Source organism: Hippopotamus amphibius, chromosome 1, assembly GCF_030028045.1.
Source record: "Hippopotamus amphibius kiboko isolate mHipAmp2 chromosome 1, mHipAmp2.hap2, whole genome shotgun sequence".
Lineage (NCBI taxonomy): Eukaryota > Metazoa > Chordata > Mammalia > Artiodactyla > Hippopotamidae > Hippopotamus > Hippopotamus amphibius.
The window spans coordinates 187933900-187960256 of NC_080186.1; the positions used below are offsets into that span (position 1 = coordinate 187933900).

At 42.3% G+C, this 26357-nt stretch overlaps 2 protein-coding genes across 2 annotated transcripts in view; one reads left to right on the top strand and one right to left on the bottom strand.

Annotated features, from left to right (window-relative positions):
- Positions 1-16265, bottom strand: part of MAN2A1 (mannosidase alpha class 2A member 1) — a 164426-nt gene extending 148161 nt beyond the window's left edge. The window contains exon 1 of the mRNA XM_057737710.1: positions 15252-16265. Within this exon, the coding sequence (XP_057593693.1) occupies positions 15252-15386 (135 nt within the window). The 5' untranslated portion in view covers positions 15387-16265. The remainder of the gene's footprint in view (positions 1-15251) is intronic.
- The window catches only part of MAN2A1-DT (MAN2A1 divergent transcript), a 281244-nt gene continuing 270273 nt past the window's right edge, over positions 15387-26357 (top strand). Inside the window, exons 1-2 of the mRNA XM_057737741.1 lie at positions 15387-16963; positions 24879-25070. Of these exons, the coding sequence (XP_057593724.1) occupies positions 15516-16559 (1044 nt within the window). The 5' untranslated portion in view covers positions 15387-15515 and the 3' untranslated portion in view covers positions 16560-16963; positions 24879-25070. The remainder of the gene's footprint in view (positions 16964-24878; positions 25071-26357) is intronic.

Here is a 26357-nt window from a genome sequence, read left to right on the forward strand (position 1 = left end):
TTTCCAATGCGGGGGGCACAGGTTCAATCCCTGGTCAGGGAACTAAGATTCCACATGCTGTGTGGTATGGCCAAAAAAAAAAAAAAAAAGTCCATATTACCCAACGCCATCCCTGTCAAAATTCAATGCAATCTCTATCAAAATTCCAATGGCACTTCTGACAGAAATAGAAAAAACAGTCCTGTAATTTGTATAGAATGACATAAGACCTCAAAAAGCCTAAGCAATCTCAAGAAAGAAGAGTAAAGTTGGATGAATTGTGCTTCGTTTACATGGCAAAAGGGACTTTGCTGATGTGATTAAGATTTTTGAGATGAGGAGATTGTGCTAGAATATTCAGATACTCCCAACATAATCACATGGGGCCTTATAATGGAAAAAAGAAGGTGATGGAAGAGTCAGAGTCAGAGAAGATATGAAGACAGAAGAGGAGGTCAGGGTGATGCCAGGCTGGAAGGGGATCTTGGCACCAGCAAATGCGGGCAGCCTCTAGAGGCTGTAAAAGGTGAGGAAATGGATTCTCCCCTAAAGCCTCCAGAAGGAAGGCAGCCCAGCCAACATCTTGATTTTAGTTGAATAAGACTCATTTCAAACTTCTCACCTGCAGAATTGTAAGATAATACATTTTTCTTGTTTTAAGCCACTAAGTTTGTTGTGATTTACTAGGAAACTAATACACCTGGCAGAAAGCTGACCTATATAAAGCTCAGCAAGTATTCTTACACTTGCAGTCCCTGTTAGTGGAAGTCTGCCCAAATGCCCATCAGAAGAGGTGGAGAGCTGGGAGCCCATAGAATGGAGCAAGGAAGGTGAGACCATGTGACTTTATAAGCTGTCTCCCAGGGGCATTTTTTGAACTAACAAGACTATATACTATCTTTGAATAAAGGAGGTAGGAAAAGACTTTATGGTTAAAAATATTTTTCAGGGAAAGAAACATCTATATCTTCATCCTCCACAGTTTTGGGATCAATGAACAAGAAGTGTTTTAAAGCTATTCTGGAGCTGCAGTGAAGCAGTGGAGTAAGAGGTTACTGCAGTTTCTCAGGTAAACACCGAGGCAGCCAGGGCCAAGGTAGCAGAGGTGGAGGAATGTCAAAGGATTTGAAAGGACTGGGGGCGGGGGGGGGGGGGGGGCAGGCAGGAAAGCAAGAGAAATGGCTGCTTATTTTTGCTGAGGCAACTGGGAGGAGGATGTTCTTTCCTGGGGAACTGGGAGGATGGTGGGTAGCATTTTAAGAAAACAGGGAGTGCTGAGGAAGGAGCAGAGCAAGGGGCAAAAGTTCCATTCTGGAACTATTAGATAGTTCAATGTGGTGTCACACAGACATGCAAGTCTGAAAGTCAGGAGAACATGTAAGCTTGAGTGGTCAGTACAAATATGAACTTAAAGCAGTGGGAACGAATGGGATTACCCAGAGAGAGAGTGAACAGATACACCTTTTATCATTGTAAAAGGCTCACCAGGCAATTCTCACTTAAGAACCACTGCATTAAAGCTAAATATAGGAACAGTGATTAGGTAAAAGAGAGTCTGTATTTCCAGCAGGGGTGTCACTGTTATTGCCATAGTTTCAAGTCAGTCAGCTGCTATTCAACTATACAGAAAAATCCTGCTATTTAGTCATTAGGCACTTAACAGGAAAGCATTTTGGTTTGATAAAATGACAAGTGACCCAAGTGACCACTCCACCCCTTAAGATGTGCAGTGCTGAGGCCAGAAAGAGTGTGAACTAAGGCTGTGGCCACAGTTATGTATGTAATTCTACTTCTCTATCAGCAAGGCACAAACCACATTTACAAATGACCTTTCAATGATTTGCCCAGACCTGGAGCCTATCACGCCTGTATCTCACCCAAAGTATTGTCTTTGTGCTTCTATTTGTCCATTCAAAGAAACAGATGCCCTCACCATGTGAGAATAAAGAATATTCAATTACATAATACCCTGCCAAAACACAGGAACCAAGGCACTCTTTGCCCTGGAAATCATCATTCATAAATCTCACCCCTGCCTAGGTGTGACAGTAACAAAAGCTATTCAGATGTAGGTATATGAATAGAGGGCCAAGTGACTGTGAAGGGAAGAGCTGGGACTCCAGGTTCACCATCCCTTGTTTCCTGTAAGGAACCCCAAAGACTCATGGCTGCATGTAGGTAACCACTCTGCACCTGCTGGAATCACTACAGAGAATCCCAGCCCTGACCCAGAAAAACAACAGGCCACACTGGTTTTCCCCATCTTTGTAATCCCATCCTCTCACCACCTCCAAAAGTACTGTCAGGACTCAAGTTGCTGTCCGCTTTCTGCAGGCTCCAGGACACAGCTTTCCTTCCACCCCATGGGTTTCCAGGTGTTTACTGAGATTACAACCCTATCAACCCCACCCAGAGCAGCCCAATGCAGCTGCACAGAAACCACCTCCTGTTGAGGCAACGTCTGAGGCACCAAACCTCTGAGTATAAAGTGAAATTCTGCAAAACGGGTATCTTTTTTAAAATGATTATGGGAACAAGGGCCTGACGGTAACTCAAAATGTTTAGGTTATAAAAGATTTTCACAGAGTGCAGTTTTTTACTTTCAAATATATTTAATAACTGCAATTAAGTGACACTAAGCAAATTAGGTGTTGACTAATGGAATTCTTTCTTTAATTCAGCACTTTGCAAACTGTTCTATGGAATATTACTTTTCTTTATATTTTTGCAACTTTTTAAAAAAACCACATCAATTTTTCTTCTAAAACATATTTTATATTTTAATGGAATTTCTATTTTATACACAGCACTCTGAGATAATATGTCAACATTGTATCCCACCCAAGAACATGCATAAAAGTTCATGGAATACACTTTTGGCCTGCAACAATTCCCAGGGAACCAGGGTCATACTGTCATGTATTCATCTGATCAAAGACTTCTAGTCTATCTTGTTAATCTAGCTTATATTTTTTGACATATGCCTATCTTTGTACACAAGGTTATTATGCATGATCCATGTATACTACCTAAACTCATTCTCCATCAAGGAATGGCATGTATTGTATTTTAGCATCTGCCAATAAAAGTTCTATTGACATATTATAATTTTACACAAGGAACTGTGAGAAACAATTTTAATGTAAAAAGAGAGTAACTGTCAATAATGGAAAAAGCAAGTCAGCCTAAACAGTGTTATTTAGCCTCTTAAAATAAATGCAATTGGCATGTCTAAGACGGTTTTTCATACAGAAATAGTTCTGGGGAACCTCTGAAGGTAGGATTGTATTAAGTAGATAATCAGCCTACCTTCCATCTTGTTTATACTAATCATTTCCTGAATAAGCCCCTCTATTCCTTACAGACAAGAGAGGTGTTTAGGCAAGCCCCACTTGAATTATTCAATATTATAAATTCTGAGTTTCCTCACTTTTCTTTACAAGCATTAAATATTCCAAAGTTTTACAAATCCTTTCCTAGTGACTTTATAAAAATCGGTCTGCTAGAGAACAGACTTGTGGTTGCCAAGGAGGGGGGGTGGGAGGGATGGATTGGGAGTGTGGGATTAGCAGATGCAAACTATTATACATAGAATGGATAAACGAGGCCCTACTGTACAGCACAAAGAACTATATTCAACACCCTGTGATAAGCCATAATGGAAAAGAATAGGAAAAAGAATGTGTATATATATGTATAACGGAATCACTTCGCTGTACAGCAGACATTAACACAACATTGTAAATCAACTATATACTTCAATAAATTTTTTTTTTTAAAGTCAGTCTGAACCAATTGATCTACAAGGGCAAGGAGGGATATGATAAATACCACAGACACAACAAATGCAATAGTAAGGTACAATGTAACACATAAGAACATAAAATAATAATAACTTCTAAATGTCATACTATCAGCTACTAAAGATGAGTTAAAGATATACATTTCTGGGGTTCTTCAATTTTTTTTTCTTTTAAACAATTATTGATTAGATCTCCGCTGAAAGTCACAAGAAGTATCTTGCATCTTGAGTGTTGTCCTTTGGCCTTACAAATCTTCAAGAATTGGCACAGGAACAAAAACAGTTCTTACTTCTTCCATTTGGCGGGCGGGGGGGCGGGGGTGAGGGGGTGTCAGCCACCCATCAAATGGGAGAGGTTCTTCTTTATAAACAAGAGGCAGTTTGGGGGTATTCTCAGAACTCTGGCTGATCTTCAGAACAACCTCTATTTAGAGTGTTGGTTTTGGTCTTTAATAAATCTCTCTCTCTTCCTCCCCCACCCCCCAATACACATACACACACACTCCCACACACACATACACACAGAGTAATCTATTTTCTGTTCTTATAACCTAGAAAACAATCATTTACCCCATAATGTGGGCCAAAGATGAGATGGGCCTTTTTTCGTTTCCTACTGAAACGTTTCTTTGAAATCCTTTCTTATGATAGCCTTATCTTTTCTGGGGTATGCGGATCAATGAGCTGGTTTCTGACAATTTGAATACAAGCTGCTGCATTTTATTAACATCTGCTACACAATAATCTTAATCTAAGGAGTGCTGCTTTTGGCTATAAGAAATGTTACTTGGCTCTCTGCTTTCTTCTCACAAAGCAAAGTCCCAAGTGAGCTCATTCATTCCCCACTGTGCTGATGATACCAAATCAGCATCTCCCTTCCCTGATCTCTCACTCTGGTACTCCAGCCCACTTGGCTGTTTCCACTCACACCCACCTCATCACAAACTAAACTGAACTTGGCTTCTCAAACTAGCTTATCCTTCCAACTATCCCCTTCTGCAAACAGTACAAGCAGTCTCCAAAAGCCCCAAAGGAAAAAGGTGGGAGAACTTTCTTTACTCAAGCCACCCATCATTACCCTTTATCAAATCTGTAAGAAAGCCCGGACGCTTCTTTTTACAAAATGTCTCCACATTTTGCCTCTTCCTCTTGATTCCAGCCAATTCAATACTGCTACAGGGATTTACTGCCTTATGTCTGTATTACCTCAAACAGATTCTCAGCTGCCTTCCTGCTTTTGAGTCTTCCTACACACTGCTACCAGAATAATTTAGATTGAATATTCTCTTAGCTCCCTTCCAGGTCTAAACTTTTCTATGAAATTAATTCTCTAGCATTGGTTTTCTCAGGCAACTTCCTGACATACTCAATAACTTCAAATGGTTCACCACCATCCAATTCATAACTCATTGCACTGGAAATTCACAATCTGATCCCAAACCACCTGCTGTGTTTTCCCAACTACTCCTTACAAGCTCCAAATATTATAAATCAAACCAGCCTCCTCACCTCTTCTCACGGTGCTAGGCTCCTTTGTGACTCTGAGCCTTCAGAAGCATTGTACTTCACACTAGGAATGTTCTTTCTCCCTTCAAAGTCCTACCCAATCAGAAAAGCCTAGCGTCTGTCCCATGTCCTTAGATCAATTTGAGCTAGGCCATTACACAAACTTAGTACTGAATTCTCTTTAAGGCCTTTGCCCTTATATTAAGAATATAAATTAAGACCATGGACTCTTGTTTTATTCTTAGTTCCTTTATACCCAGAACCTACAACAGTGCCTGGTACATAATAGGTACTATATAAACCTCTGTTCATTGGTAATAACTAGCATTTACTGAGCATTTGCCACGTGCCAGGCACTGTTCTAACTTTTTAAAATTAACTCTTTTAAAGAATAACTAACACTCAACTGTCTCTAATTGTTTCACAAATTGCAGTTGTGTCTCCTCAAATAACTAAGAAGCTCCATCAAAAAGCAAGTAGCACATCTGGTATGTCTACCACAATTTCCATAGTACATAACACACAATGATTCATCAAATATATGCTGGCTGTAGTACAACAGGAAGGTCACTGAATTACAGGACAGCAAGCATGTCCCAGATATGCTATGACTAGTTATGGGACCTAGGCCAAAAACAAAAACTGCTGAGGTCCAGTTTACACATCTGTGTCCTTATCTGAAAAATCAAAGACTAAATTACCCAACCTTGGAAGGGCCCTCCCAACTCCAAAAATTCTATGACTTTTTCATGTTATGACTTTTCTGGGGTACTGATGACTGCTAAGAGAATGACTACCTCACTGGATTCTAAAAACACAAATTCAGGACTTTTTTTTTTTTTATGAAGAAAATACTTCCGAGAATGATTCATACTGTCAGGCTTCCATCCTCTAATGCTCCACAGGTAAAAATGTTACCACAAAGGCCAGGACCAATAAATTCCACATTCCGCCACACATGTGGTAGGGAAAAGAGGACAAATGCTGCAAAGTACAACTTCGGGCCCAAAGTACAGCTTCACCCTGGAGAGGAAGAGCTTCCCATCACAAAATTAAATAACATCAGACCTGGAAGAAACATATATTCAGAAGAAAAGAATCACTGGCAAGTTTCCTGGCTCTCTAGACTCCTGATTCAAGACAATAAGGTTCACTGGTAGGATGGGGTCCCATTTGGGACCTGCTCTGCCTTTGCAAGAAGCATTTGATTTCTCTGGACTTCTGAAGGCAAATACCTGCAAAGGAAGCCAGTGTGGAAATCATTTATATATGAAAAGATGCATATATTTAAAAAAGGGGGGGGGAACAACACAATTAAAAATTACACCATTCATGAGATGCATTACACTTATTTTGTTCAGAAGAAGCATACTACATTTTAATGGTGACAGTAAAGTCTCTGGGGACACGAATGGAATGGTGGCCTGTGCCAGAAGGACAGATGAAAGTCACACATAATCTTTAAGAAGCATGAAGAGGGATCAAAATTAGCAGGAATTAATTACTCTTGGATAAGAAGAATAGCACAGTGGCCCTGCGGATGCCCTGGTAGTCAGTTCTTCGCCTTCAAGCTGAGCAGTCCTCAGGGTCCCAGACATGACTGCTAAGTTCCAGACTAGAAATACGGTTTATGGAGAAGACACCTGGACCTGGGCTCTCCTTCCCCAGTACTAAGCAATCCAAGCAGTGAGATTAGGCTCAGAATTCAGCCCATCTGTGAATTACAGCAAATCCAAAATACAATAAAGTCACAGTTTGCAATCTCAAGACTATGTTCATGCTTAGTTCATGCTCCAGAACCCTCCGTCCCAGATCGGTCCCGAGTAAGATATCTTCGGGTAATAGAAGAGAAACAAATTAAACGTGTCAAGCATGTCCATGCTCTAGCACAGAAGTTCCCCAAGGAGGCTTGGAAATCTATGAAACACAGAGACAACATGAGTTTTAAACCACACTCTCAAAACACAAAGTTTGAGTAATGCTTACCTAATGACCAGTTTACGAGAATTTTGTTTTTAAGTAACCCACCTCTGCTTCAACAGATCTAATCACACTATTTGCCTCCAATGTTAATAACAGAGAAATACAGTTTAAACCAGGGGTTGGCAAACTTTTTCTGCAGAGTCAAACAGTAAATATCTTAGGCTTTGTGGGCTACACTGTTTCTGTCTCAAGTACTCAACTCTGCCCTTGTGACACAAAAGCAGCCAGAGATGATCTGACTCACAGAAGAATGAGTGTGACCATGTCATGAAATATTTAACCATTTTAAAATGTCAGAATCATTCTTAGCTTGTGGCCCTACAAAAACAGGTGGCAGGCTGGATTGGGCCCACAGTTAGCTGACTTCAGCAAAGTTCAAGACCAGAGGTCTTGGGACAAAAGGGAAGGAAGGAGAATGCCCAGAAATTCATTCTTTTCCTACCCCTACCCTCCACCCCCCTTTCTTTCAAAAGGCTATTTAGAACAAAATGAAATGAACGGGAAGGAAGTTTCCATCCACTTCATTTTCCAGTTTTTCTCCCTGCTTTTTTCTAATCTTAAGAAGGAATACAAAATGCAGTAACCAGAATCATCAGACATCTCAAATTATTTTTGCATATGCCTTTCATACTACCTTACTACTAATCAATATATCTTATCTTCCCATGCTAAAAGGCAAGGGGAATAAATCCAGACTATTGCTAACCTCTAAGCTTGCAGAAAGTAAAACATGATCTATTTACTATCACTTGACCAAATGCTTTTCTCATAATAATATGCATGTTCAATTTTTTTAAAAGTTAAGTTTCATTATAATAATCTTCTGTTTTTAACTTCCATATGAACATAATCTACCCTTTTATTTTCTGTAACATATTGTGATGTAGAATCCCAAAAATATAAGTGAATTTTAGGCATCTAGTGAAAGCATACATTTCAGTCATCAAAAAAAATGCTAGTTATCCTTGAGTATTAGAATTAAGCTTTTTGACTTAAATATAAGACATGACACCATAAAACTTTTAGAAGAGAACATTCTCTGACATAAATCATACCAGTGTTTTTTTAGGTCAGTCTCCCAAAGTAAGAGAAATAAAAGAAAAAATAAACAAATGACACCTAATCAAAATTATAAATTTTTGCACAACAAAGGAAACCATAAACAAAAGACACCCCATGCACTGAGAGAAATTATTTGTAAACTGACAAGGGCTTAATTTCCAAAATATACAAACAGATCTTTTAACTCAAAAAACAAAAAAACCCAGTCAAAAAATGGGCAGAAGAGCTAAATAGACATTTCTCCAAAGAAGACATACAGATGGCCAATAGGCACATAAAAAGATGCTCAACATCTCTAATTACTAGAGAAATGCAAATCAAAACTACAGTGAGGTACCACCTCACACTGATCAAAATGGCTGTCATTAAAAAGTCTACAAATAACAAACGCTGGAAAGGGTGTGTCCTACACTGTTGGTGGGAATGCAAATTGGTGCAGCCACTATGGAGAACAGTATGGACATTTCTCAAAAAACTAAAAACAGAGTTGCCACTCCAGGGCATATATCCGGACACAACTATAATATGATTCAAAAAGATACATGTACCCCTATGTTCACAGCAGCATTATTTACAATAGCCAAGACTGGTAAATGTCCACCTACAGATGAACAGATAAAGAGGATGTGGCATATATACGTATTGCACACAAAATGGACTATTACGCAGAAATAAAAAAGAATGAAATAATGCCTTTTGCAGCTTCATGGACAGACCTAGAGATTATTCTACTAAACGAAGTGAGTCAGAAAGAGAAAAACAAATACCATATGATATCCTTATATGTGGAATCTAAAATGACACAATGAACTTATCTACAAAACAGAAACAGACTCACAGACATAGAGAACAGCCAAGGGGGGTGGGGGGTGGGGAAGGGTTGGACTGGGAGTTTGGGAATAGCAGATGCGAACTATTATATACAGAATGGATAAACAACAAGGTCCTATTGTATAGCACAGGGAACTATATTCAATATCCTATAATAAATCATAATGGAAAGGATACGTAAAAGAATATATATACACACACAAGTATGTATATACGCGCACACACATATGTATAACCGAATCACTTTGCTGTACACCAGAAACTAACACTATACTTCAATTAAGCCTTTTGATCACTCCTTCCTAAAATGCAAAGTGCTAACAAAGTGCAATGGGTATAAAGAACAGATCTCAGGCTAGCCTGCAGCCAAAGTGCTTTTCAACAAGGTTGATTTTTTCCCCCAAGGTCATTTAGCAATGTCTGGAGACATTTTTGTTTACTACAAGTTGGGGAAAGGTGTTTCTGGCGTATACTGGGTAGAGACCAGGGATGCTGCTAAACACCCTATGATGCCTAGGACAGTTCCCCACACCAAAGAATCCAGCCCCAAATGTCAACAGCAAAGTCTGTGAGGCAGCAAAAGGTCAAGTATGTACATGTTTAAGCTAGCATGCTTCAAGGTGGATCTTTTCTTTGAATATAATATGTTAAGTTTATAAATTTAACATGAAATATTTGCTGGATACCTACTATACACTGGTCTGCATAAACAAATAACATTGCCTTAAATACACAGTCTCATAGAAAAGCTACATTGTAACTTTAAGAGACTGAGTTTACTCAAATCCAATGATTTACTTCCCATGACAAGGCAAATTTAACAATACTCAGGCACTAGGTCTGAACTCCATTTCAGTACAGTCAACCCTCAAACTTGTTTGACCCTAAACATGGTTTCAATCTTAAAATTAGCTGCTTTGGTATAACACCTATAACTGAAACAGAAACCCATTTTAGCGAAAATGGTCTACTTCCTCGCCTGATCAGCTTACTAATCAAAACTATGCAAACAAGCAAAATTTGCTCTTTAGAGTTCCTTCTCCTCTCTTTAGCTCTACATGTACCATAAAAGCTGATGCTACCAGGAATGCGACCACCAAGACAGAAAGGGCCAAAAACACGATGCGGCCTTTACAATCCAGCAACCAGAGATTACATCCCAGCTGTTGAATATCCTCCTATTTTCTTAAAGATCTCCATGGAAGTGAGGGAACAACCTGGGAAAACTAAGACTGTTGGACTCAAAAAACTAAGAGTAAAGCAGGGAATCAGCAGCAGCTACTTAACTACTCTTTCTAGGAAAATCTCAACGCTTAGTCTAGTCTGTCAAAAAAGGCAAAAATTGTAACAGCTATCACCAAAAGCAATAGCTGACTCAAAATAAAAGCAATAAAAGTCTTAATTTTACTCAATGTTTTGCCCACAGCCTAGATATCCTTTAATGCTAATTAATGAGTTACAGAGAAAATTTCCTGCAGATAAATAGGATTGCAACATTTCCCAAGCAAAAGTATTTGTTTAGGCCCTGAAAGCAGTGCTGATCTGGGACTAACACTTTCAATTCAATTTAAAAAAAATAATAGACTTAAGCCTTCACACCAGATGCAGTCATGAGTGTCTTTCCCACTTGGTATAAAGGAAGACTCTTGAGTCTTACTGAAACATGCTGGCAGGAGGAGTCCTGAAGGATTGCTGGACTCAGGAGAGGGTGGAGGAAACCAGCCCTCTTCAGGGGCTTTCATGTTCTTGCACTCACTTCTCCTAAATCCCTGGTTGCCACCACTGTCAAACTCAAAGTTCTATCACTTCTCAAAAGTCACAGATCTCAAACAGTGTACCCCAAGAAATGAAACAAACTCCCTCCTACACCTGCACAAACCCCAGCAACAAGTGCTATGGTTTACAAATAGGGTGCACTGGAGTGTGGAGAAGCAGAAAGGATCATATTTTTCTATTTATTCTTAAGATTCACAGATTTCTAAAAAACAAGAAAAAACAACTGGGGGACTGAGGTCAACTTTTATTAAACATACACTACATTGAACTCTTTAGAAAGCACTAGAGATGTAAAGTGTTTAAGCAATTTTTATATGTGTATTTTATTTTCAAAGTATAAGTTAAAAAAACCCAAAAGGCATAAAAGTCCCCACCCACCAATGTCTTTCAATCAAATACTTAAAGACATTTACACTTTCTCACTTGACAAATGTTTTCTGGGCACAAAGATAAAATCTGAACTTCACTTTCACATTCTCCATCAGTCTCAATCTCTGCACTTTCAAGGGTTAATATTAATCCCTATAATCATATACTACACTAGTTATTTAAAGACTGATCCTTTGTTATTAATTAATTAATATTTAATTAATAATACGAGTCATTAATTCTCCAAATCCAAACATAAGGCATTAATAAGCCATCCTCTTATACACAATGTAAACAGTAAGCAACTTGTGAAATCTGCTTGTAGGAAGTGATGAAGAATTTCAAGAAGACCTTAACAACAAAAGTCCCAATGCAAGGGGCCCTCACTGGGGAACTAGATCCCACACGCATGCCGCAACTAAGAGTTCGTGTGCCGCAACTAAGAAGCTGGCATGACTCAACTGACAAAGATCCCGCATGCCATAACAAAGATCCCGCGTGCTGCAACTAAGACCCGGAACAACCAAAAAAATTAAAAAATACATATTTTTAAAAAGAGAGAGAGAGAAATAAGACCTATCAAACACATTTAAAAAAAGCAATTTCTAATGACTGACTAGTTTGGCTCTATTTAACTTAAGGAATTCAATACCCAAACTCATCAAAGAAATATAATTTAGTGCAACCTAGTTTTGCTATGTTTGGTGTTCTCATCAGATTAAAGTTTACACAGGCGTTAGAAGTAGTGAAAAAAATAAAAATCAACTCAAATGCTGGGATGGTATTCTGCATAATGGTTTTCATCATAATGTTTAGCTATCAAATGAGCTAGAAGACATTCTGGGAGAGGTACACATCTCAAGCATTAAATGTTTCATAAAAAGGAGCACATTTGGTGGTCTGGAACTGAACCCACAATATCTCTGAGGTATGCCTGTACCATATGACCCAGCAGTTGTACTCCTGGGCATTTCTCACAGAGAAATGAAGACAATGTTCACACAAAAACTGTATGTGAATGTTTATAATGTTCATAGCAGCTCTATTCAAAACAAACTGTCCCAAACTGGAAACAACCCAGATGTTCTTCAGTGGGTGAATGATTAAATGAACTGTGCTCTGTCTATGGAATACTACTCAGCAATAATAAGGAACAGAAGAAAAATGAAAAGATAGCATCAATAAAAAATATTAAGGAACAAACATGTAACAACCTGGATGCCTCTCCAGAGATTTACACTGAGTGAAAAAAGCCAATCCCCAAAGCTTCCACACTGTGATTTCAATTGTCATTCTTAAAATGACAAAAATTATAGAAACTGACAACAGATGAGTAGTTGCCAGCGGCTAGAAGGGGACACCAACAGGATGTAAGTGGTTGCGACTATAAAAGGGCAATGTAAAGGGTCCTTGTGGTGATGGAAATATTCTGTATCTTGACTGTATCAAGATACCAATATCCATGGTGTGATACTGTACTACAGTTTTGCAAGATGTTACCACTGGGGCAAACTGGTAAATGATACATGTGATCTCTTTGTATTATTACTTATACTTTGATGTGAACCTGTAAGTATTTCAAAATCAAACAATTTAAAAGAAAAGCATTAAAAAAAGGGGCACATTCATTAGGGCTTCATAATAACAATTTCTTAAAAAAGAAAAAAAAAGTCATAAGCTAAGGAGCAAAATGCTCTATTTTCCACAAGCAACTTGGGGCCTGAACAGTAAGCAAAGGATTACTAAGGGGCAGTACAGCATAGTGGCTGACAGCTTAGACTCCGAAGGCTGCCTGTTGAAATCTCAGCTTTTAGCTGTGTGACTTTGGGCAAGTTACTCTCTCTGTGCCTAAGTTTTTCCTCATCTACTGGGTAGTGACTGTGTGAATGCAATTTATCATGTAAGACTAAGACACATAGGTTGCTATCAGACATGCAAGACAGGCTTACACAGCATTTATCCAGTCTACCTGCCTGGGGATTCAGTGGCTCTCCAAAACTAAATCAGCAAAGGTGCCTTTTGCACTGAAAATCCAGTACTGAAAATCTGAGAAAGGCAAACTTAAGTATAAAAAGTTCCATCTTCCAAACCCTCTCCCATTGCACACAAAACACAATACACACAGGGCCTTCTCTTCCAGCAGCCACTGTCACTTTCCATTAAATGCTTTGTGTTCTAAGCAGAACTTCAGCCCCTTGACGAGGACTAGGGCTGGATATTAAAATATTGGAAATAACTTCGCCTAAGACTCCCCAGTAACCAGATGAGTCACTCACTTCTTTAGAAACAGTAAAATGTCAAGGTTGCCAGAGAATCCCCGCCCCAGATGACTGCATAAATCATTTCCAAGTGATCATCAAGCCAAAGCCAAAGGACATTATTCAAGATAACACATTAAGTAAAATCTATCAGTTTTTATGGTTTTCCCTGTAATGGAGAAAATCCTAAAAATGGGATTACTGGAAGAAAAAAATCACAGTAAGTTAAGCCCCAAAATTACACAACATATTTTAAAAAGGCTTAGACCTCCTCCTTTTGCTCTGGCTTCAGAGGATTTACCCACCCCCTCTTTTTTTTTTTTTTTTTTTTTTAAGCGTTTTATTCAATCTCATCAACAAGCACTGGACAAACTCTAAAATCAATATTTATAGATATCCCATAGTGTTTATCTCACTATATTTTCTCTATAATACTACCTAAAAGCAAAAGCTTTTAAATTTTTTGATACATCTGTTTACAACCAGATTTTTAATCTCTCTCATCTGCAAAGCAATGGAGCGCTCTGTATTGATGACACTATCCACAAAGGGGTCTTTTTTCACTTTGATAATAATTCAGATAAAATTAGTAGTCTAATTTCATTAAACGCAAACGTTTCGTCCTAGCGTATCACAAAATCAAAAGGCAAGAATATTCTTCGGTCATTTACATTGTCACACAAAAGAAAAAGAAAAAACAAACACCAACTTGTTCACGTCCTACGTTTATCTACCCTTGAGTCAAGTAGTTGATAAATCAGCTTGTTAGGGTTTTCAGTTCTTCAGGTTCATTCATCACAGGGGATATACTACACAATTCAGTTTCACTAAAATTTCTGGATCGTACAGGTCACTGACAAATAACCTGAAACAAATCTTACATGCGACGCGGTATCCTCCCCAATAGAACCGATTGTCTCCCTTTGCTTATTTTTAGTAACTTTAAATAAAAGACAAGACGGGTCGTTTTCCCAACTCGTTTGACAATTTGACCGCTGGCTCAGGACTGAGCGCCCCACAGCTTCCGGCCGGAGTATAACAAGCGCTTCCCCACTAGGCTCCCTCTTCTGCTCCAAACAAACCCGATATAATAGCTGAAGAATGACGACACTAAAATCAACCCCACAGATTCACATCTTCGAGATCTGCAACACGAAATAAACTTTTACTTCTCAAGAGGCAGTGGAGTTAAAACATAAACAAATAAAACACCCATCTGGGGTCTGCTGGATCCCTTTCCGTAACTGGGTGCGCGCAGGGGGTTCTGTGCGGCTTAACCCTGTGCGGGCCGAGGGGCTAGCCGACAGCTGTCAGGGGGCGCTGCGCCGGCGAGGCAGCGCCTCACGCCGTGCCGGTTCACTGGCCAGCAGGTGACCACCCCAACAGGCCCGGGTGCGCGTGCGGGAACACGGCCACTTCCCGTGAGCGTGCTCGGCCCACCGCAAGCCGCCTGATACTTTGTTAACTCCGCGCGCCCGGGAGGAGACGGCTCCCGAATCCCGGTCACCGCCGTCGGAACGCTGCGGAGCCCAGGCTGGAGGAGGACCCAAGCCTCCTCCAGTTCGGCCTCGCCCAGCCGGCGAGCGGAGCCTCGGCGCGAGCGAGACGTGGCGGAGCAGCGGGTAACTACGGGCCCCCACCCCTACCCTCTCGGAGCCCCGCGCCCCCTCTTTCCCGGTCCTTACCTGGGGAAAGGAGCCCTCGCGGCGCGGGCTCTTGGGGTAGTCTAAGTGACCCCGGTCCAGCATCAGGTAGAGCGAGAAGATCACCACACAGAAGATAGCGCTACCAAACACGGTGAACTGGCGACTCAACTTCATTTTTCCTGGATAGACTCGGGGCCAGGGCACTGTCCTCGCCCGGAGGAGGAGGCGGAGCGTGGATTCCTGGAAGCGGCCGCCGGAGGCTCCCCGCTCCGGGGCTCGTGCTCTCCGCGCTCTCCGCTGCGGATGCGGGTCCCGGCGGCGCTCCGCACCGTATCTCCGGCGCCGCCACGCGCCCTTGGCCTTCGCCCCGGCCCGCCTCCCTCCCTGGGGCCGGGCGTCCCTCCTGAGGCGGGACTCTTCTGCAGCCCGGAAGGGGCTCTCTCAACTCGCTCTCGAGCTCAGCGCCGGCACCCGGCAGGGCGCGCGGGGCAGGCGGAGAAAAGGTCGCTGTCAGGACTTCCTGCCCCCGTCGCCCCGACCGAGTCGGCAGGAAAAGTTTTCCCGACCAGGGCAGGCGTGTCCTCTTCACCCAGGAGGTGCGGGCTCGGCGGCTCTGGGGCCCGCGGCGCGGAACTGGGTTCGAGGAGCCGTGGGGAAAGAAATCAGCTCGGGAGGAGCCGGGCCCCACAACTTAGCGCCGGGACAGGCGGGCCCGCCCCCGTGGCACCGCCTCCGCCTCCGCCTCCCCCGACTGAGCCCCTTCCTGCTGCCGCCGCCGCCGCCGCCGCTGAGGCCGGCCCGGGGTGCACCCCGGGCGCGGGGACGCACGGGTCCGGCAGGAGTTTCCCCCGAGCGCGCGTCCGCCCGCCGGCCCCTCCCGCCCCCGCCGCCCTTTCCTCTCCGCTTTTGGACCCGGGGTGCGCCGGGAGGGCGCAGGGGGCGGGCGGCGGCGGCGCGCGGAGGAGGAAAAGGAGAGCAAGAAGAGGACCTTCCCCGGAGAGAAGCCTGCTCCAGCTGCAGCCGCGAGTCCCCTCCCTCCCTCCCGCCCCGCAAACACGGAGATGGCGGCGGCAGCTGCGAGAGGAAACGCCGGTTCTCCAGCGCCACTCGGCACTCCTGCACCGCCCGCCACGAGCAGGAGGAGACAGCGGCGGTGCAGTGGCCGCTGGGTCAATAGGCGCCCGCAGCCCCGGAGCCGAGCAGGCGGCGGGCCCCGCCCCCTCCCGACGCGCCGGGATGAGGGGGCGGGCTCCCCGGCGCCCAATCACAACGCGCCGCCCGCCGGGCCCGCCCAGCGTCGGCCTCCCGGAGCCCCGGCGGAGGGAAGACCTCAGGCGGCTTTTGTGACCTAGGAGGGAGAGTTGCTGAAGTTGAGGCCCTGAGAGGCCTTGGGGAGCCAGGCAGCCCCGTTCTGCTGCGTTTTCTCCCCACTTCCTTTTCGATGCCCAGGTTTCCTGTCCTTGAGGTCCCAGGCCTGGGGTGCTTTGGACGGAAACTCGATGAGAAGAAGGAGGCTGCGAATTCTGTTCAGACTCATCTTTACCTCCATTGCTTTTGGTGACTTCTGTTGAACCCTGAGGGAAAAGAGCCTACCTGCCGGAGATCCCTCCAGACAGGTGTAGGTACCTGGCTACAAAATCTGTGAGGGGAACCTGAGAAGTGATGCTTGTGCCATGTGTTGAATCACTGCCCCTCAACTCCAAATTCACCCTTTTTGACTGCACTGTGAAAATGGATCTGGGCCTTTTAAAGTAAGTTTTTCTTTGCCAGCAGGAGCTGAAGCTTTGTCAGTAGAGGATGCTGAAGAGACATAACAGGAAGAAAGGTGTTTTGCTACCTGGTTTAGGTGTTTTGGTAGGCAGGCTCTTGCAGCATATATGGCTTTCTCCAGTGCCGAGCTCCTATACTGCTCAGGGGCCAGCACTTTCCTCCCACGTCTCCAGCTCTAGTGATTTTGTAGTAGAGGATCTAAAGATAGACACTAGCTCATGAATAGCTTTCTGGGTACCCTAGAGGCAAGATGTGTAGCAAGTTCTAGAGGGCTGGTTTTTTGACCAGGTGTGGCACCACAGTGATTTCTCTGCCATTCAGTGGGTGAGGCTGTGCCCTCTCCAGCAAGGTCTGGATCTTAGCCCTGGGAAAAACTGGGGGCGCTCTTCTTTGAGAACTCTGTCTCCTAGCCCTAGGGTTAGTTATAAGGTTAGCTCCTTACAGCTGCTATTGCTGTATTCTCTGGTATTCTCTTCTTACTAGGGAATCTCTCATTACTCCAAAACCCTGTTGTAGTTAATACTTCTTTTTATTAAACTTTACCTGTAGTCCCAAGAGATAGACCTGCAAAGGTGGGATTAGGAGTTTGGGCCTTTGGCTTGAGCTCAGTGCTGAGTTCCTTGCCAGAGTGAATTGAGACGCTAGTAAGTCATGGTACATGAGGCATCCCGATTAACCAGTCAGTCACCTGTGGCTGATTGTGATGAACTACCAAGTGCCTTGGGGCCCCAGGTGGTAGCTACACTGGACTGTTATGGCTGTAAGGTAACTATAAGGACTGTGGCATGAGATGTATTCTTTTGAGTTCCTTTGAATGCTTAAAAAGAGAAATGACAAGCACAGTTCCGAGTTATGGTATGAGAACCAGAGAGACTCCATCCGACTCTAAAAGTAACTTTTATTGATTGTAGCAACAAAATGATATTGCTAAAAATCAAAGACAAAATTTTGATTTTCAAATTACCAAATTACAACTTCTGTTGAATTCAGGGTTGTGCCAGGTTTCTCACGTAAAAGTTAGGGTGCTGTTAAATAACAGGATTCCAAAACTTGGAGTGGGTTAGACCCAGATGGAACTGACAATCTTGAACCCCCAAGTCACTCTGAGCCTCTCTTACTAGTGGAAGTAGGTTGCCCTCTAGTTTCTGAAGGGGTAGGCTTCCTCTGCTTGATAACTCACCTGGGTCAGATGCCTTGCGAGGAAATTCAGTCTTCTCAGATCTCAAGGTAATCACCCTCTACTACCAATGCACTCACAACTAGTATCAAATTTCAGCACGCTTCTGGGGTATAGGTGCACACTATCATGGAGGAAGAAGTAACTTACACACCAAAGTAAGGACGAGACTTCGCTAATATATAGGCAGAAACCTGGAGAACATGTGTGGGGATGGATTCTGAGGGTGTTAGACCATGGAGGATGGAATGTAATACCATATACTGAGCCGAACATATTGTTATGGTGTTTGTTATATGTGTTAGCTTGTGTAGCTAGAGGTGGTTCTAATAGCTTATTACTTGGTTGATTGATGGAAACTTGGACTCATTGGTTACCTAGAGTTTGTGAGGTTCAAATGCCAGAGTTTCCCTGACGTGATGTGGAGCAGGGAATCCAAAAGTTTAGGGAAATGTTACACTGGACTTCTATGTAATCTGCATACATATCCCCCAACTGTGTTCCATGCAAAGGCCCAGAAGATGCTCCCTTCACTGAGGAATTGAGAAATACACTAGTGAGAGGAAGACATGCATCTTTGAAAATCTCTTTGGATGTTTCCCTCTGTAGGCCATGTATGACCATAGAGGATGCCACTATTGAGGTGGACTCATTGATTAGAATGGGGATGACAGGATCCCAAAATAGCACAGACCACCAAAGATAATGTGGGTACATCTGCATCATGAAAGGGCAACCGCTGTGTACAGGCAATCAGAGTGCCTTGGCCCACAGAGATGCCCTAGGGAAAAAATAGATAGGCAACCTAATAGAGTACTGCTTTATATTTATTAATAAGAAAAGTTCTAAATCAAGTAGCCAATATCTGACCTGAGTCACCACAGTAGACTCTCACTCAGTTTTTAGATCTATATAAATTCACAGACCCAGAACCCCTTGATTGAAGGACAGTCTGTGTACTCTTTAGGAATTACCTTGCACCATTGCCATAGTACATGTTGTAAATGTTCCTTCAACCTTGTCCCCCCGAAATATATGGCCATATAGCAGAGTGGCAGTACATTGGAGGAAAAGAAATATGGAGATCTTTGGAGGTTTTCTAGACACTGGATGTGAATTGATGCTAAATCCTGGCGACACAAAACACCACTGGGACCCTTCAACCAAAGCTGGAGTTTCTCTTGGTCAGTAGATAGGTGAAGTCTTAGCTCATATCCATCTCACAATTGGTTGTTAGGTCACTTAATCCACACACTAATTGTGTGATTATTTTCTCAGTTCTAGAACTGATTATATCCCCATTTTGGCTTTCTTATCCATGGGATGAGGGCCATTATAGTAGGAAGAGCTAAGTGGATGCTCCTGGAAATTTTACTCTCTTCCAAGATAGTAAAACAATTAATGTTGTTACTGGGTCCAAGCTCATGCTGCTTTCCACACGACAGGCCAATAAATCGAGACAGTGTGTTGGGACAAGGAATAGTGACTTTATTCAGAAAGCCAGAAGACCAAGAAGATGGTGGATTGGTGTCTCAGTGAGCTGTCTTGTCTGGGTTTGGATGCTAGTTTCTTTTATAGAGCAAAGAGGAGGAGGTGAGGAGGTAAAGTAAGAAAGGCAATAAGTTTTTGCAAATGTTTCTGGGTCCCAGCCAGACTCTGGAAGTGATGTGTTCATTTCTTCTTTCCTGCACCTGCAGCCATTTACAGGTGGCCTGGTCAGGATGTTTCCTGTGAGCTAAACAAAGGTATTTTAGGTTAAGTTCAGGCATGGGAGACGGGATTCACAGAGATGGACCATTATGGATACTTTAAGCTACAGGCAACATCCCTTAAGTGATTAACTTGTAGCAAAAGCAATAGAATACAAAGGTTAAAGTAAAAGAAACAGATTTAATATGGAGTCAGATTTGTTCTTCCCTGTTACAATGTCGCCATAAAAGACTTGAAAAAAGCAGAGGTGCTGTGATACCTATCACATTCTCATTTAAGTCACCAGTTTGGCCTGTGCAGAAGTGAATCTTGAAGAAATTACTGTGGACTATTATAAGCTTAACCAGGAGGTACTTCTAGTTGTGGCTGCTTTCCCCAGGTGTAGTGTTTTTACTAGAAGACGTCAACACAGAAACTGGCACTTGGTATGCAGCTGCTGAGGTGGCTCGTGATGTCTTCTCTGTACTTACTTGTAAAAACCACCAGAAGCAGCTGGCTTTTACCTAACAAGGCCAACAGTATGTTGCCAAGTCCAGGCTCCAACTACTTACCAGTCAACAGGCCAATAAATAGAGAAGTTATTGGAGCAAGGAATAGTGACTTTATTCTGAAAGCCAGCAGACTGAGAAGATGGTGGGCTAGTGTCCCAAAGAGCCATCTTTCTCGAGTTAGAATTCGGGCTTCTTTTATATTAAAAGGGGAGGGGGCATGGTTGGTTGTTGCAAACTTCTTGGTGTTAGAATCCTTTGTTCTTACAGCTGTCCACATAGGTCATGTCACAATGTTCCTATAAACCCCCAATAAGAAAGTGTTATTCTCTATTTTGCAACTTTTTATCTCTGTAGGAACAAGTATGATACCCTTAAAGATCAGAGCCCTGAGAATGGGCTATCCTATATATTTCAGGCTCTAGGCAACATTCTTAACTTGTTAGCAAGTTCTTCCTTATTACAAGTACACCTCCACAGTGTTACCTCAGGGACACATCAGTTCTCCTTAACATACCCTGCAGAAGTGTTGATCATCTAGACATTCCACAAAACATCACACAGGTTCATGTTGGTGGTTCATAATGACAACAGTATGCTGATTGGATATGATGAGCAGGAAGCAGCAAGTATGTTATACACCTTAATAAGATTTATTTGAACTAGAGGACATCAGATAATCAGGAGTGTGAGATGACAACTCTGAAGTGGTCCGGGCAAGGCCCACACCTCAGGGGTGGGATAAGTTCTAGGATGGTACAAGCTTACAAGGAAAAAGCCCCTGAGAGATAAATCCAAGCAAATGGTGTTGGTTAGAAATTATAGGATTGGAAAAAAAGAGTGAGGTGAGTGGTGCAGGCACCAGCCCTACCAATCGTGTAGCTATGGGAGGAAAGCAACAACACAGCTGGAGAGAAGGAACACCCTAAACCCCAGTAAGCTGAGCGTAGGGGAAAGACATTAACCTCTCTTGGCTCTTACCTGTAGGACACCTGGCCTGGTATCTCAGGATACATTGGTAACTGAATACCCATTCTTAACTTAGATCCTAGATCCTTAGATCTTAGGACATAGATCCTTAGTCCTTAGATCTTAAACTCAGGACTGTTGATGTTTCGGATGGATGACTTCCACCCACATTGACAGAACAAGATAATTTTCTGGACGTTAACATGGGTCCCCTAGCCTGAGATTATTCAGTCCCATGCGTTCTCTATTTACCAGCTAAGGAGAAAGCAAGGTTCCCTTCTATGCTGTCCCACGAGCAGAGCTACTGCTCTGAATTTGAGTGATTGCTATATCTATCACTCCTTCCTGACCCTACTGCCAAATACTTAACAGATGTTCCTTTGGACACTGAAAAATCAAACCTTGACCCCCGTGTCAGCAAAATACTGTTGCTGAAGTCACTGCAAACCTATTAGCAGAATCTAGTTTACCTGGAGCAGTTCTTACTGTAAAGGCTATGGCTGGTTGTTCTCCTCAGAAGCACTGCAGCCTGCTTTGCAGGAATAATTTAGGTTTAACCAAGGGTTTTGCCCATCCCAAGGGTCACAGATTTGACCCGTCCCAGTAAATAATATAAACACTCCTAATACAGTTTATGCCCCTAATAGGGTACTGCTGATGTGGACATCAGGCCTGTGCTTGCCTGACAAAAACCAGTCTGAATTCTCTAATGCAAGTGGTTATAGACAATCACATTGCTCCAGACCTCCTGCTGGCCAATCAAGGAAATATATTCAAATGACAACACCTGTTGCTGCACTGGGATTAATAAATCAGGGCAGGTGGAGCGATCTATCTTCTACCTTAGAGAGAAAGCTGTGTGGCTTTCTAATGTCTATATCAGTGGTACCTGAGATGTACTTAGCTGGCTTGGCTCTGTTTGCAATTTAGCCTTTAAATTGGTCTGATCATCCTGCTAGGAGTCAGAGTCATGGTCACTCTCATCTGGGTAACTGAAGACAAATAGAAACTATTTGATCCAAGACCCTGTAGTTAATCAGTAGAGTTAATTAGGTGATCTAATGGGTGGCCTGAATTCCTGAAAATAATTCTTTCTTGGATACATGAAAGGTCAGAGATGGAGTTACTGAGAGACAGCTCTGCTACCACATGACTTTACATGGTTTTACATAGGTCAGACAGGCAAGTCTGACCAGAGTCTTGATGGAATGCCCTGCAATTCCTCCTTGATCAGAGGGAGATAAGCTTCTTGTAAGGAGCTGCCAAGAGACTGCTGTAAAACCATTTCTCATCTATCTCCCTCATGTCAGCTGAGCACAGGACTTTCCATCTAACTCCATCTTCAAATACAGCTGCAAGCTTCTGTGTAAGTCTAGAAACTGCCTGGCTATAGTTGAGATGGCTTCTCAGTAGCAGATCAGCCATCAGTCCTATCTCTGTCACTGGGTCTCTCCAGTTCAGTGTCCTTCAGTGGGACTAGAGATGTGGGGAGGTGACACCATGTTGGTATTATTTTTGCTGTGCAAGTAATAAATTGTCTGAATCCGGTTGAGCCTATGGTCACCTTAATGGCTGAATCTCTCACAGTGTAGCAAGCCAACCTGGAAGCTTCAATTGTGATACTTGAGTTCTTATCCCTCCTCTGAATTGTCTAGTGGTGGGTTTTTAATACCCATCTTTATTCATTTTATCCTGAATGAACACATGAGGTGTCCTGAATCAGAGGCAGATTTCTTATTATCCCACAGTAAATAAGAACTGCATGCTCCCCCTCCCTGCTTGCCCAAGCCTTATCCCTGGGACGAAGTGATGAAAGCCAATGGAAATTTTCTTATATGAGTGGCCAGAAACTCTGTAGACAAGGGACAAGGGAAAGTGATTTTTCTCTGCTTATATAGGTAAAGGAGGCAGCTGTCCCCTCCACCCCTCCTGAAAAGGTCTGTCTCTTACTCCAGATGTCTCCAAGCTCCAGGGCCTTGTTCCTAGTTGAAATTTAAGTAACTATAAAGATAATACTCCAATCTCTCCAGCACCTTCAGAACTAACCTAGGAGCCTTTCCCAGGATATAATTTTTTGCTTTGGAGAAGGTAAGAGAGGTTTTATTAACCCTTTGGATCACAGCAGTTAGCTCTGTCGTTAGGAAAGCAAACAGCTACAGATCTAATCCTTATAGTATGAGAAATGTATCTAGGAAAAGTGAAAGAAAACATTCTCTATAGTGCATATATTTCTGTGGCCTAGGAGGCTAGAGCCTCTTATAGGAACACTTTAAAAAAAAAAACAGGGAAGTTTTATTTTCCCATTTCTAGAAGACTACGTGAGGAAGGTCCCATGTCATAAAGATTTCTTCTGATTTCTTCTCTAGGAAACACAGCCTTTGTCATTTTGGGAAAGTTACATAAAATCTCCAAAACTCCATTTTCTAATGTATCACATTGAGATGATAATAGCTATTTTTCAGCATTTGCTGTGGGAATCAAGAGGTAACAAATGACATGTTAGAAGAGCATTCCCCATATGCCTTCCATTTTCTCTAGGAAACAGGAAAATGTGTTCCATGAACATGTGAATAGGTTGGAGAATATTTGAAATCACCACCATGGGAAATGGAGAGTGGAGTCCACATAGATAATTGGACAACAGTGATTTGTTATGGAGCAAGTCTATAATTTTCTCTTCCTGGCTTGAGAGCCCAAGGAAGGTAGACTCTGAGGATGACCCATGAATGGCCCTTTCTACCAGGACTCTAGAGCAATGGCCATACAGGAGAGCTCAGGGCTGAGAACATACCACATTTTGCTCTTTTCCCTACCCACATAAATATATGTTTGCAGTGAAGCTTTGTTAAAATGAGCACTCAGTGATATCTTGAACAGGAAAAGAGCCTGGGGTGAAGTTTCTAGAAGGTATGAGGTCTAGCACCATGCTTCTGGAGATGAGAGGCTGTATATCCATACAGAAGCCTCTGGTTATATTTGGTAATAACTGGAAAATCTCTCTCTTCCCTTATCAACTTCTACTATAATCTGCCTGAGGTCTTCAATCACCTAAATACATCATATCTGGGGTGAAAGATTGGAAGGGGGTAGAGATAAAGTTCTAAGTTCTAAGAACCTTAGAAAATTTTATAATTATGATTGCACAAAACTGTAAAGGATGGAGGGTTCAATTATTTTCTCCCCTCTACCTGTTGGGAAAAGCAAGCTGCCAAGTGTTGTGAGCATCTCTATACATTATTTCTGGGTATGCCCAGGATGCAGAACCTAGACTACTCTTCACTTGGGTCATTTCTCAGGGCTGGATTTGCAGCAAGCAACCTTGAGCAGCCAAGTAATATCTTCAACCAAACAAAGAGAAGGATTGCTTACCAAACACTATAAAAGCACCAAATTCCCCAATTTCAGTATTCCTTGGCTGTGACAGAAAACCACTGTGCACTGGCAGCCACCTGGACCCCTCCCCTTAGACCCTGTGGGATTTGGGGGGCATAGGAAACAAGTGCCAACATCATGCTAGTGCTGTTTTGACATGCTCCTTTTTCTCTAATTCAGGCATCTTCTGTTTTCTGCTGGCATCCATGAAACAGTAGCAGGCCCCAGACTCTTCACATATCCTGAAACTACTCACCTACCTAAGAGAATCTTGACATTATTGACATAATCTCCACCTCCCTGTGCCTTTCGTCCCATGGAAGGAAGCTGTGAGAGGGGATGAGTCAAGCAACATAATAAACTTCTGAGAAGGTAAGGGAAAGAGAGCTAAAGGAAGAATGCCTTTTTTTTCATAGTCCTTCTCATTATTTGAAGTTATATATTGACTTATTTTATGTCAATGGAATTCTGTTGCATTCCAATAGAATGCAAGCTCCTGGAAGTCAGGGACCTTTTGATTTACCACTGTATCTTTTTTTTTCCCCAAGAACTTTTATTGAGATATAATTGACATACAATAAACTGCATATATTTAAAGTGTACAACTTGGTATTTTTTTTTCTTATTAGTAGTCTATATATGGCAATCCCAATCTCCCAATTCATCCCACCCCAACACCCCACCCCCCTCACCCCCCCGCTTTTCCCCCTTGGTGTCCATATGTTTATTCTCTACATCTGTGCCTCTAATTCTGCCTTGCAAATCGGTTGGTCTGTACCATTTTTTTAGATTCTGCATGTATGAGTTAATATACGATATTTGTTTTTCTCTTTCTGACTTACTTCACTCTGTATGACAATCTCTAGGTCCATCCACGTTTCTACAAATGTCCCAATTTCATTCCTTTTTACAGCTGAGTAATATTCCATTGTATATACGTACCGCATCTCCTTTATCCATTCATCTGTTGATGGATATTTAGGTTGCTTCCATGTCTTTGCTATTGTAAATAGTGCTGCAATGAACATTGGGGTGCATGTGTTTTTTTGAATTATGGTTTTCTCTGAGTATATGCCTAGTAGTGGGGTTGCTGGGTCATATGCTAATTCTATTTTCAGTTTTTCAGGGAACCTCCATACTGTTCTCCATAGTGGCTGTATCAGCTTACATTCCCACCAACAGTGCAAGAGCCTTCCCTTTTCTCCATACCCTCTCCAGCATTTATTGTTTGTAGATTTTCTTTTTTTCTTTTTTTATTTATTTATTTTTTTAAATTTTTTTTTGGGGGGGGGTACACCAGGTTCAATCATCTGTTTTTATACACATATCCCCGTATTCTGATGATGCCTATTCTAACCAGTGTGAAGTGATAGCCTCATTGTAGTTTTGATTTGCATTTCTCTAGTAATTAGTGATGTTGAGCAGCTTTTCATGTGCCTCTTGGCCATCTGTATGTCTTATTTGGAGAAATGCCTATCTAGGTCTTCTGCCCATTTTTTGATTGGGTTGTTTGTTTTTTTGATATTGAGCTGGATGAGCTGTTTATATAGTTTGGAGATTAATCCTTTGTTGATTCATTTGCAAATATTTTCTCCCATTCTGAGGGCTGCCTTTTTGTCTTATTTATAGTTTCCTTTGCTGTGCAGAAGCTTTGAAGTT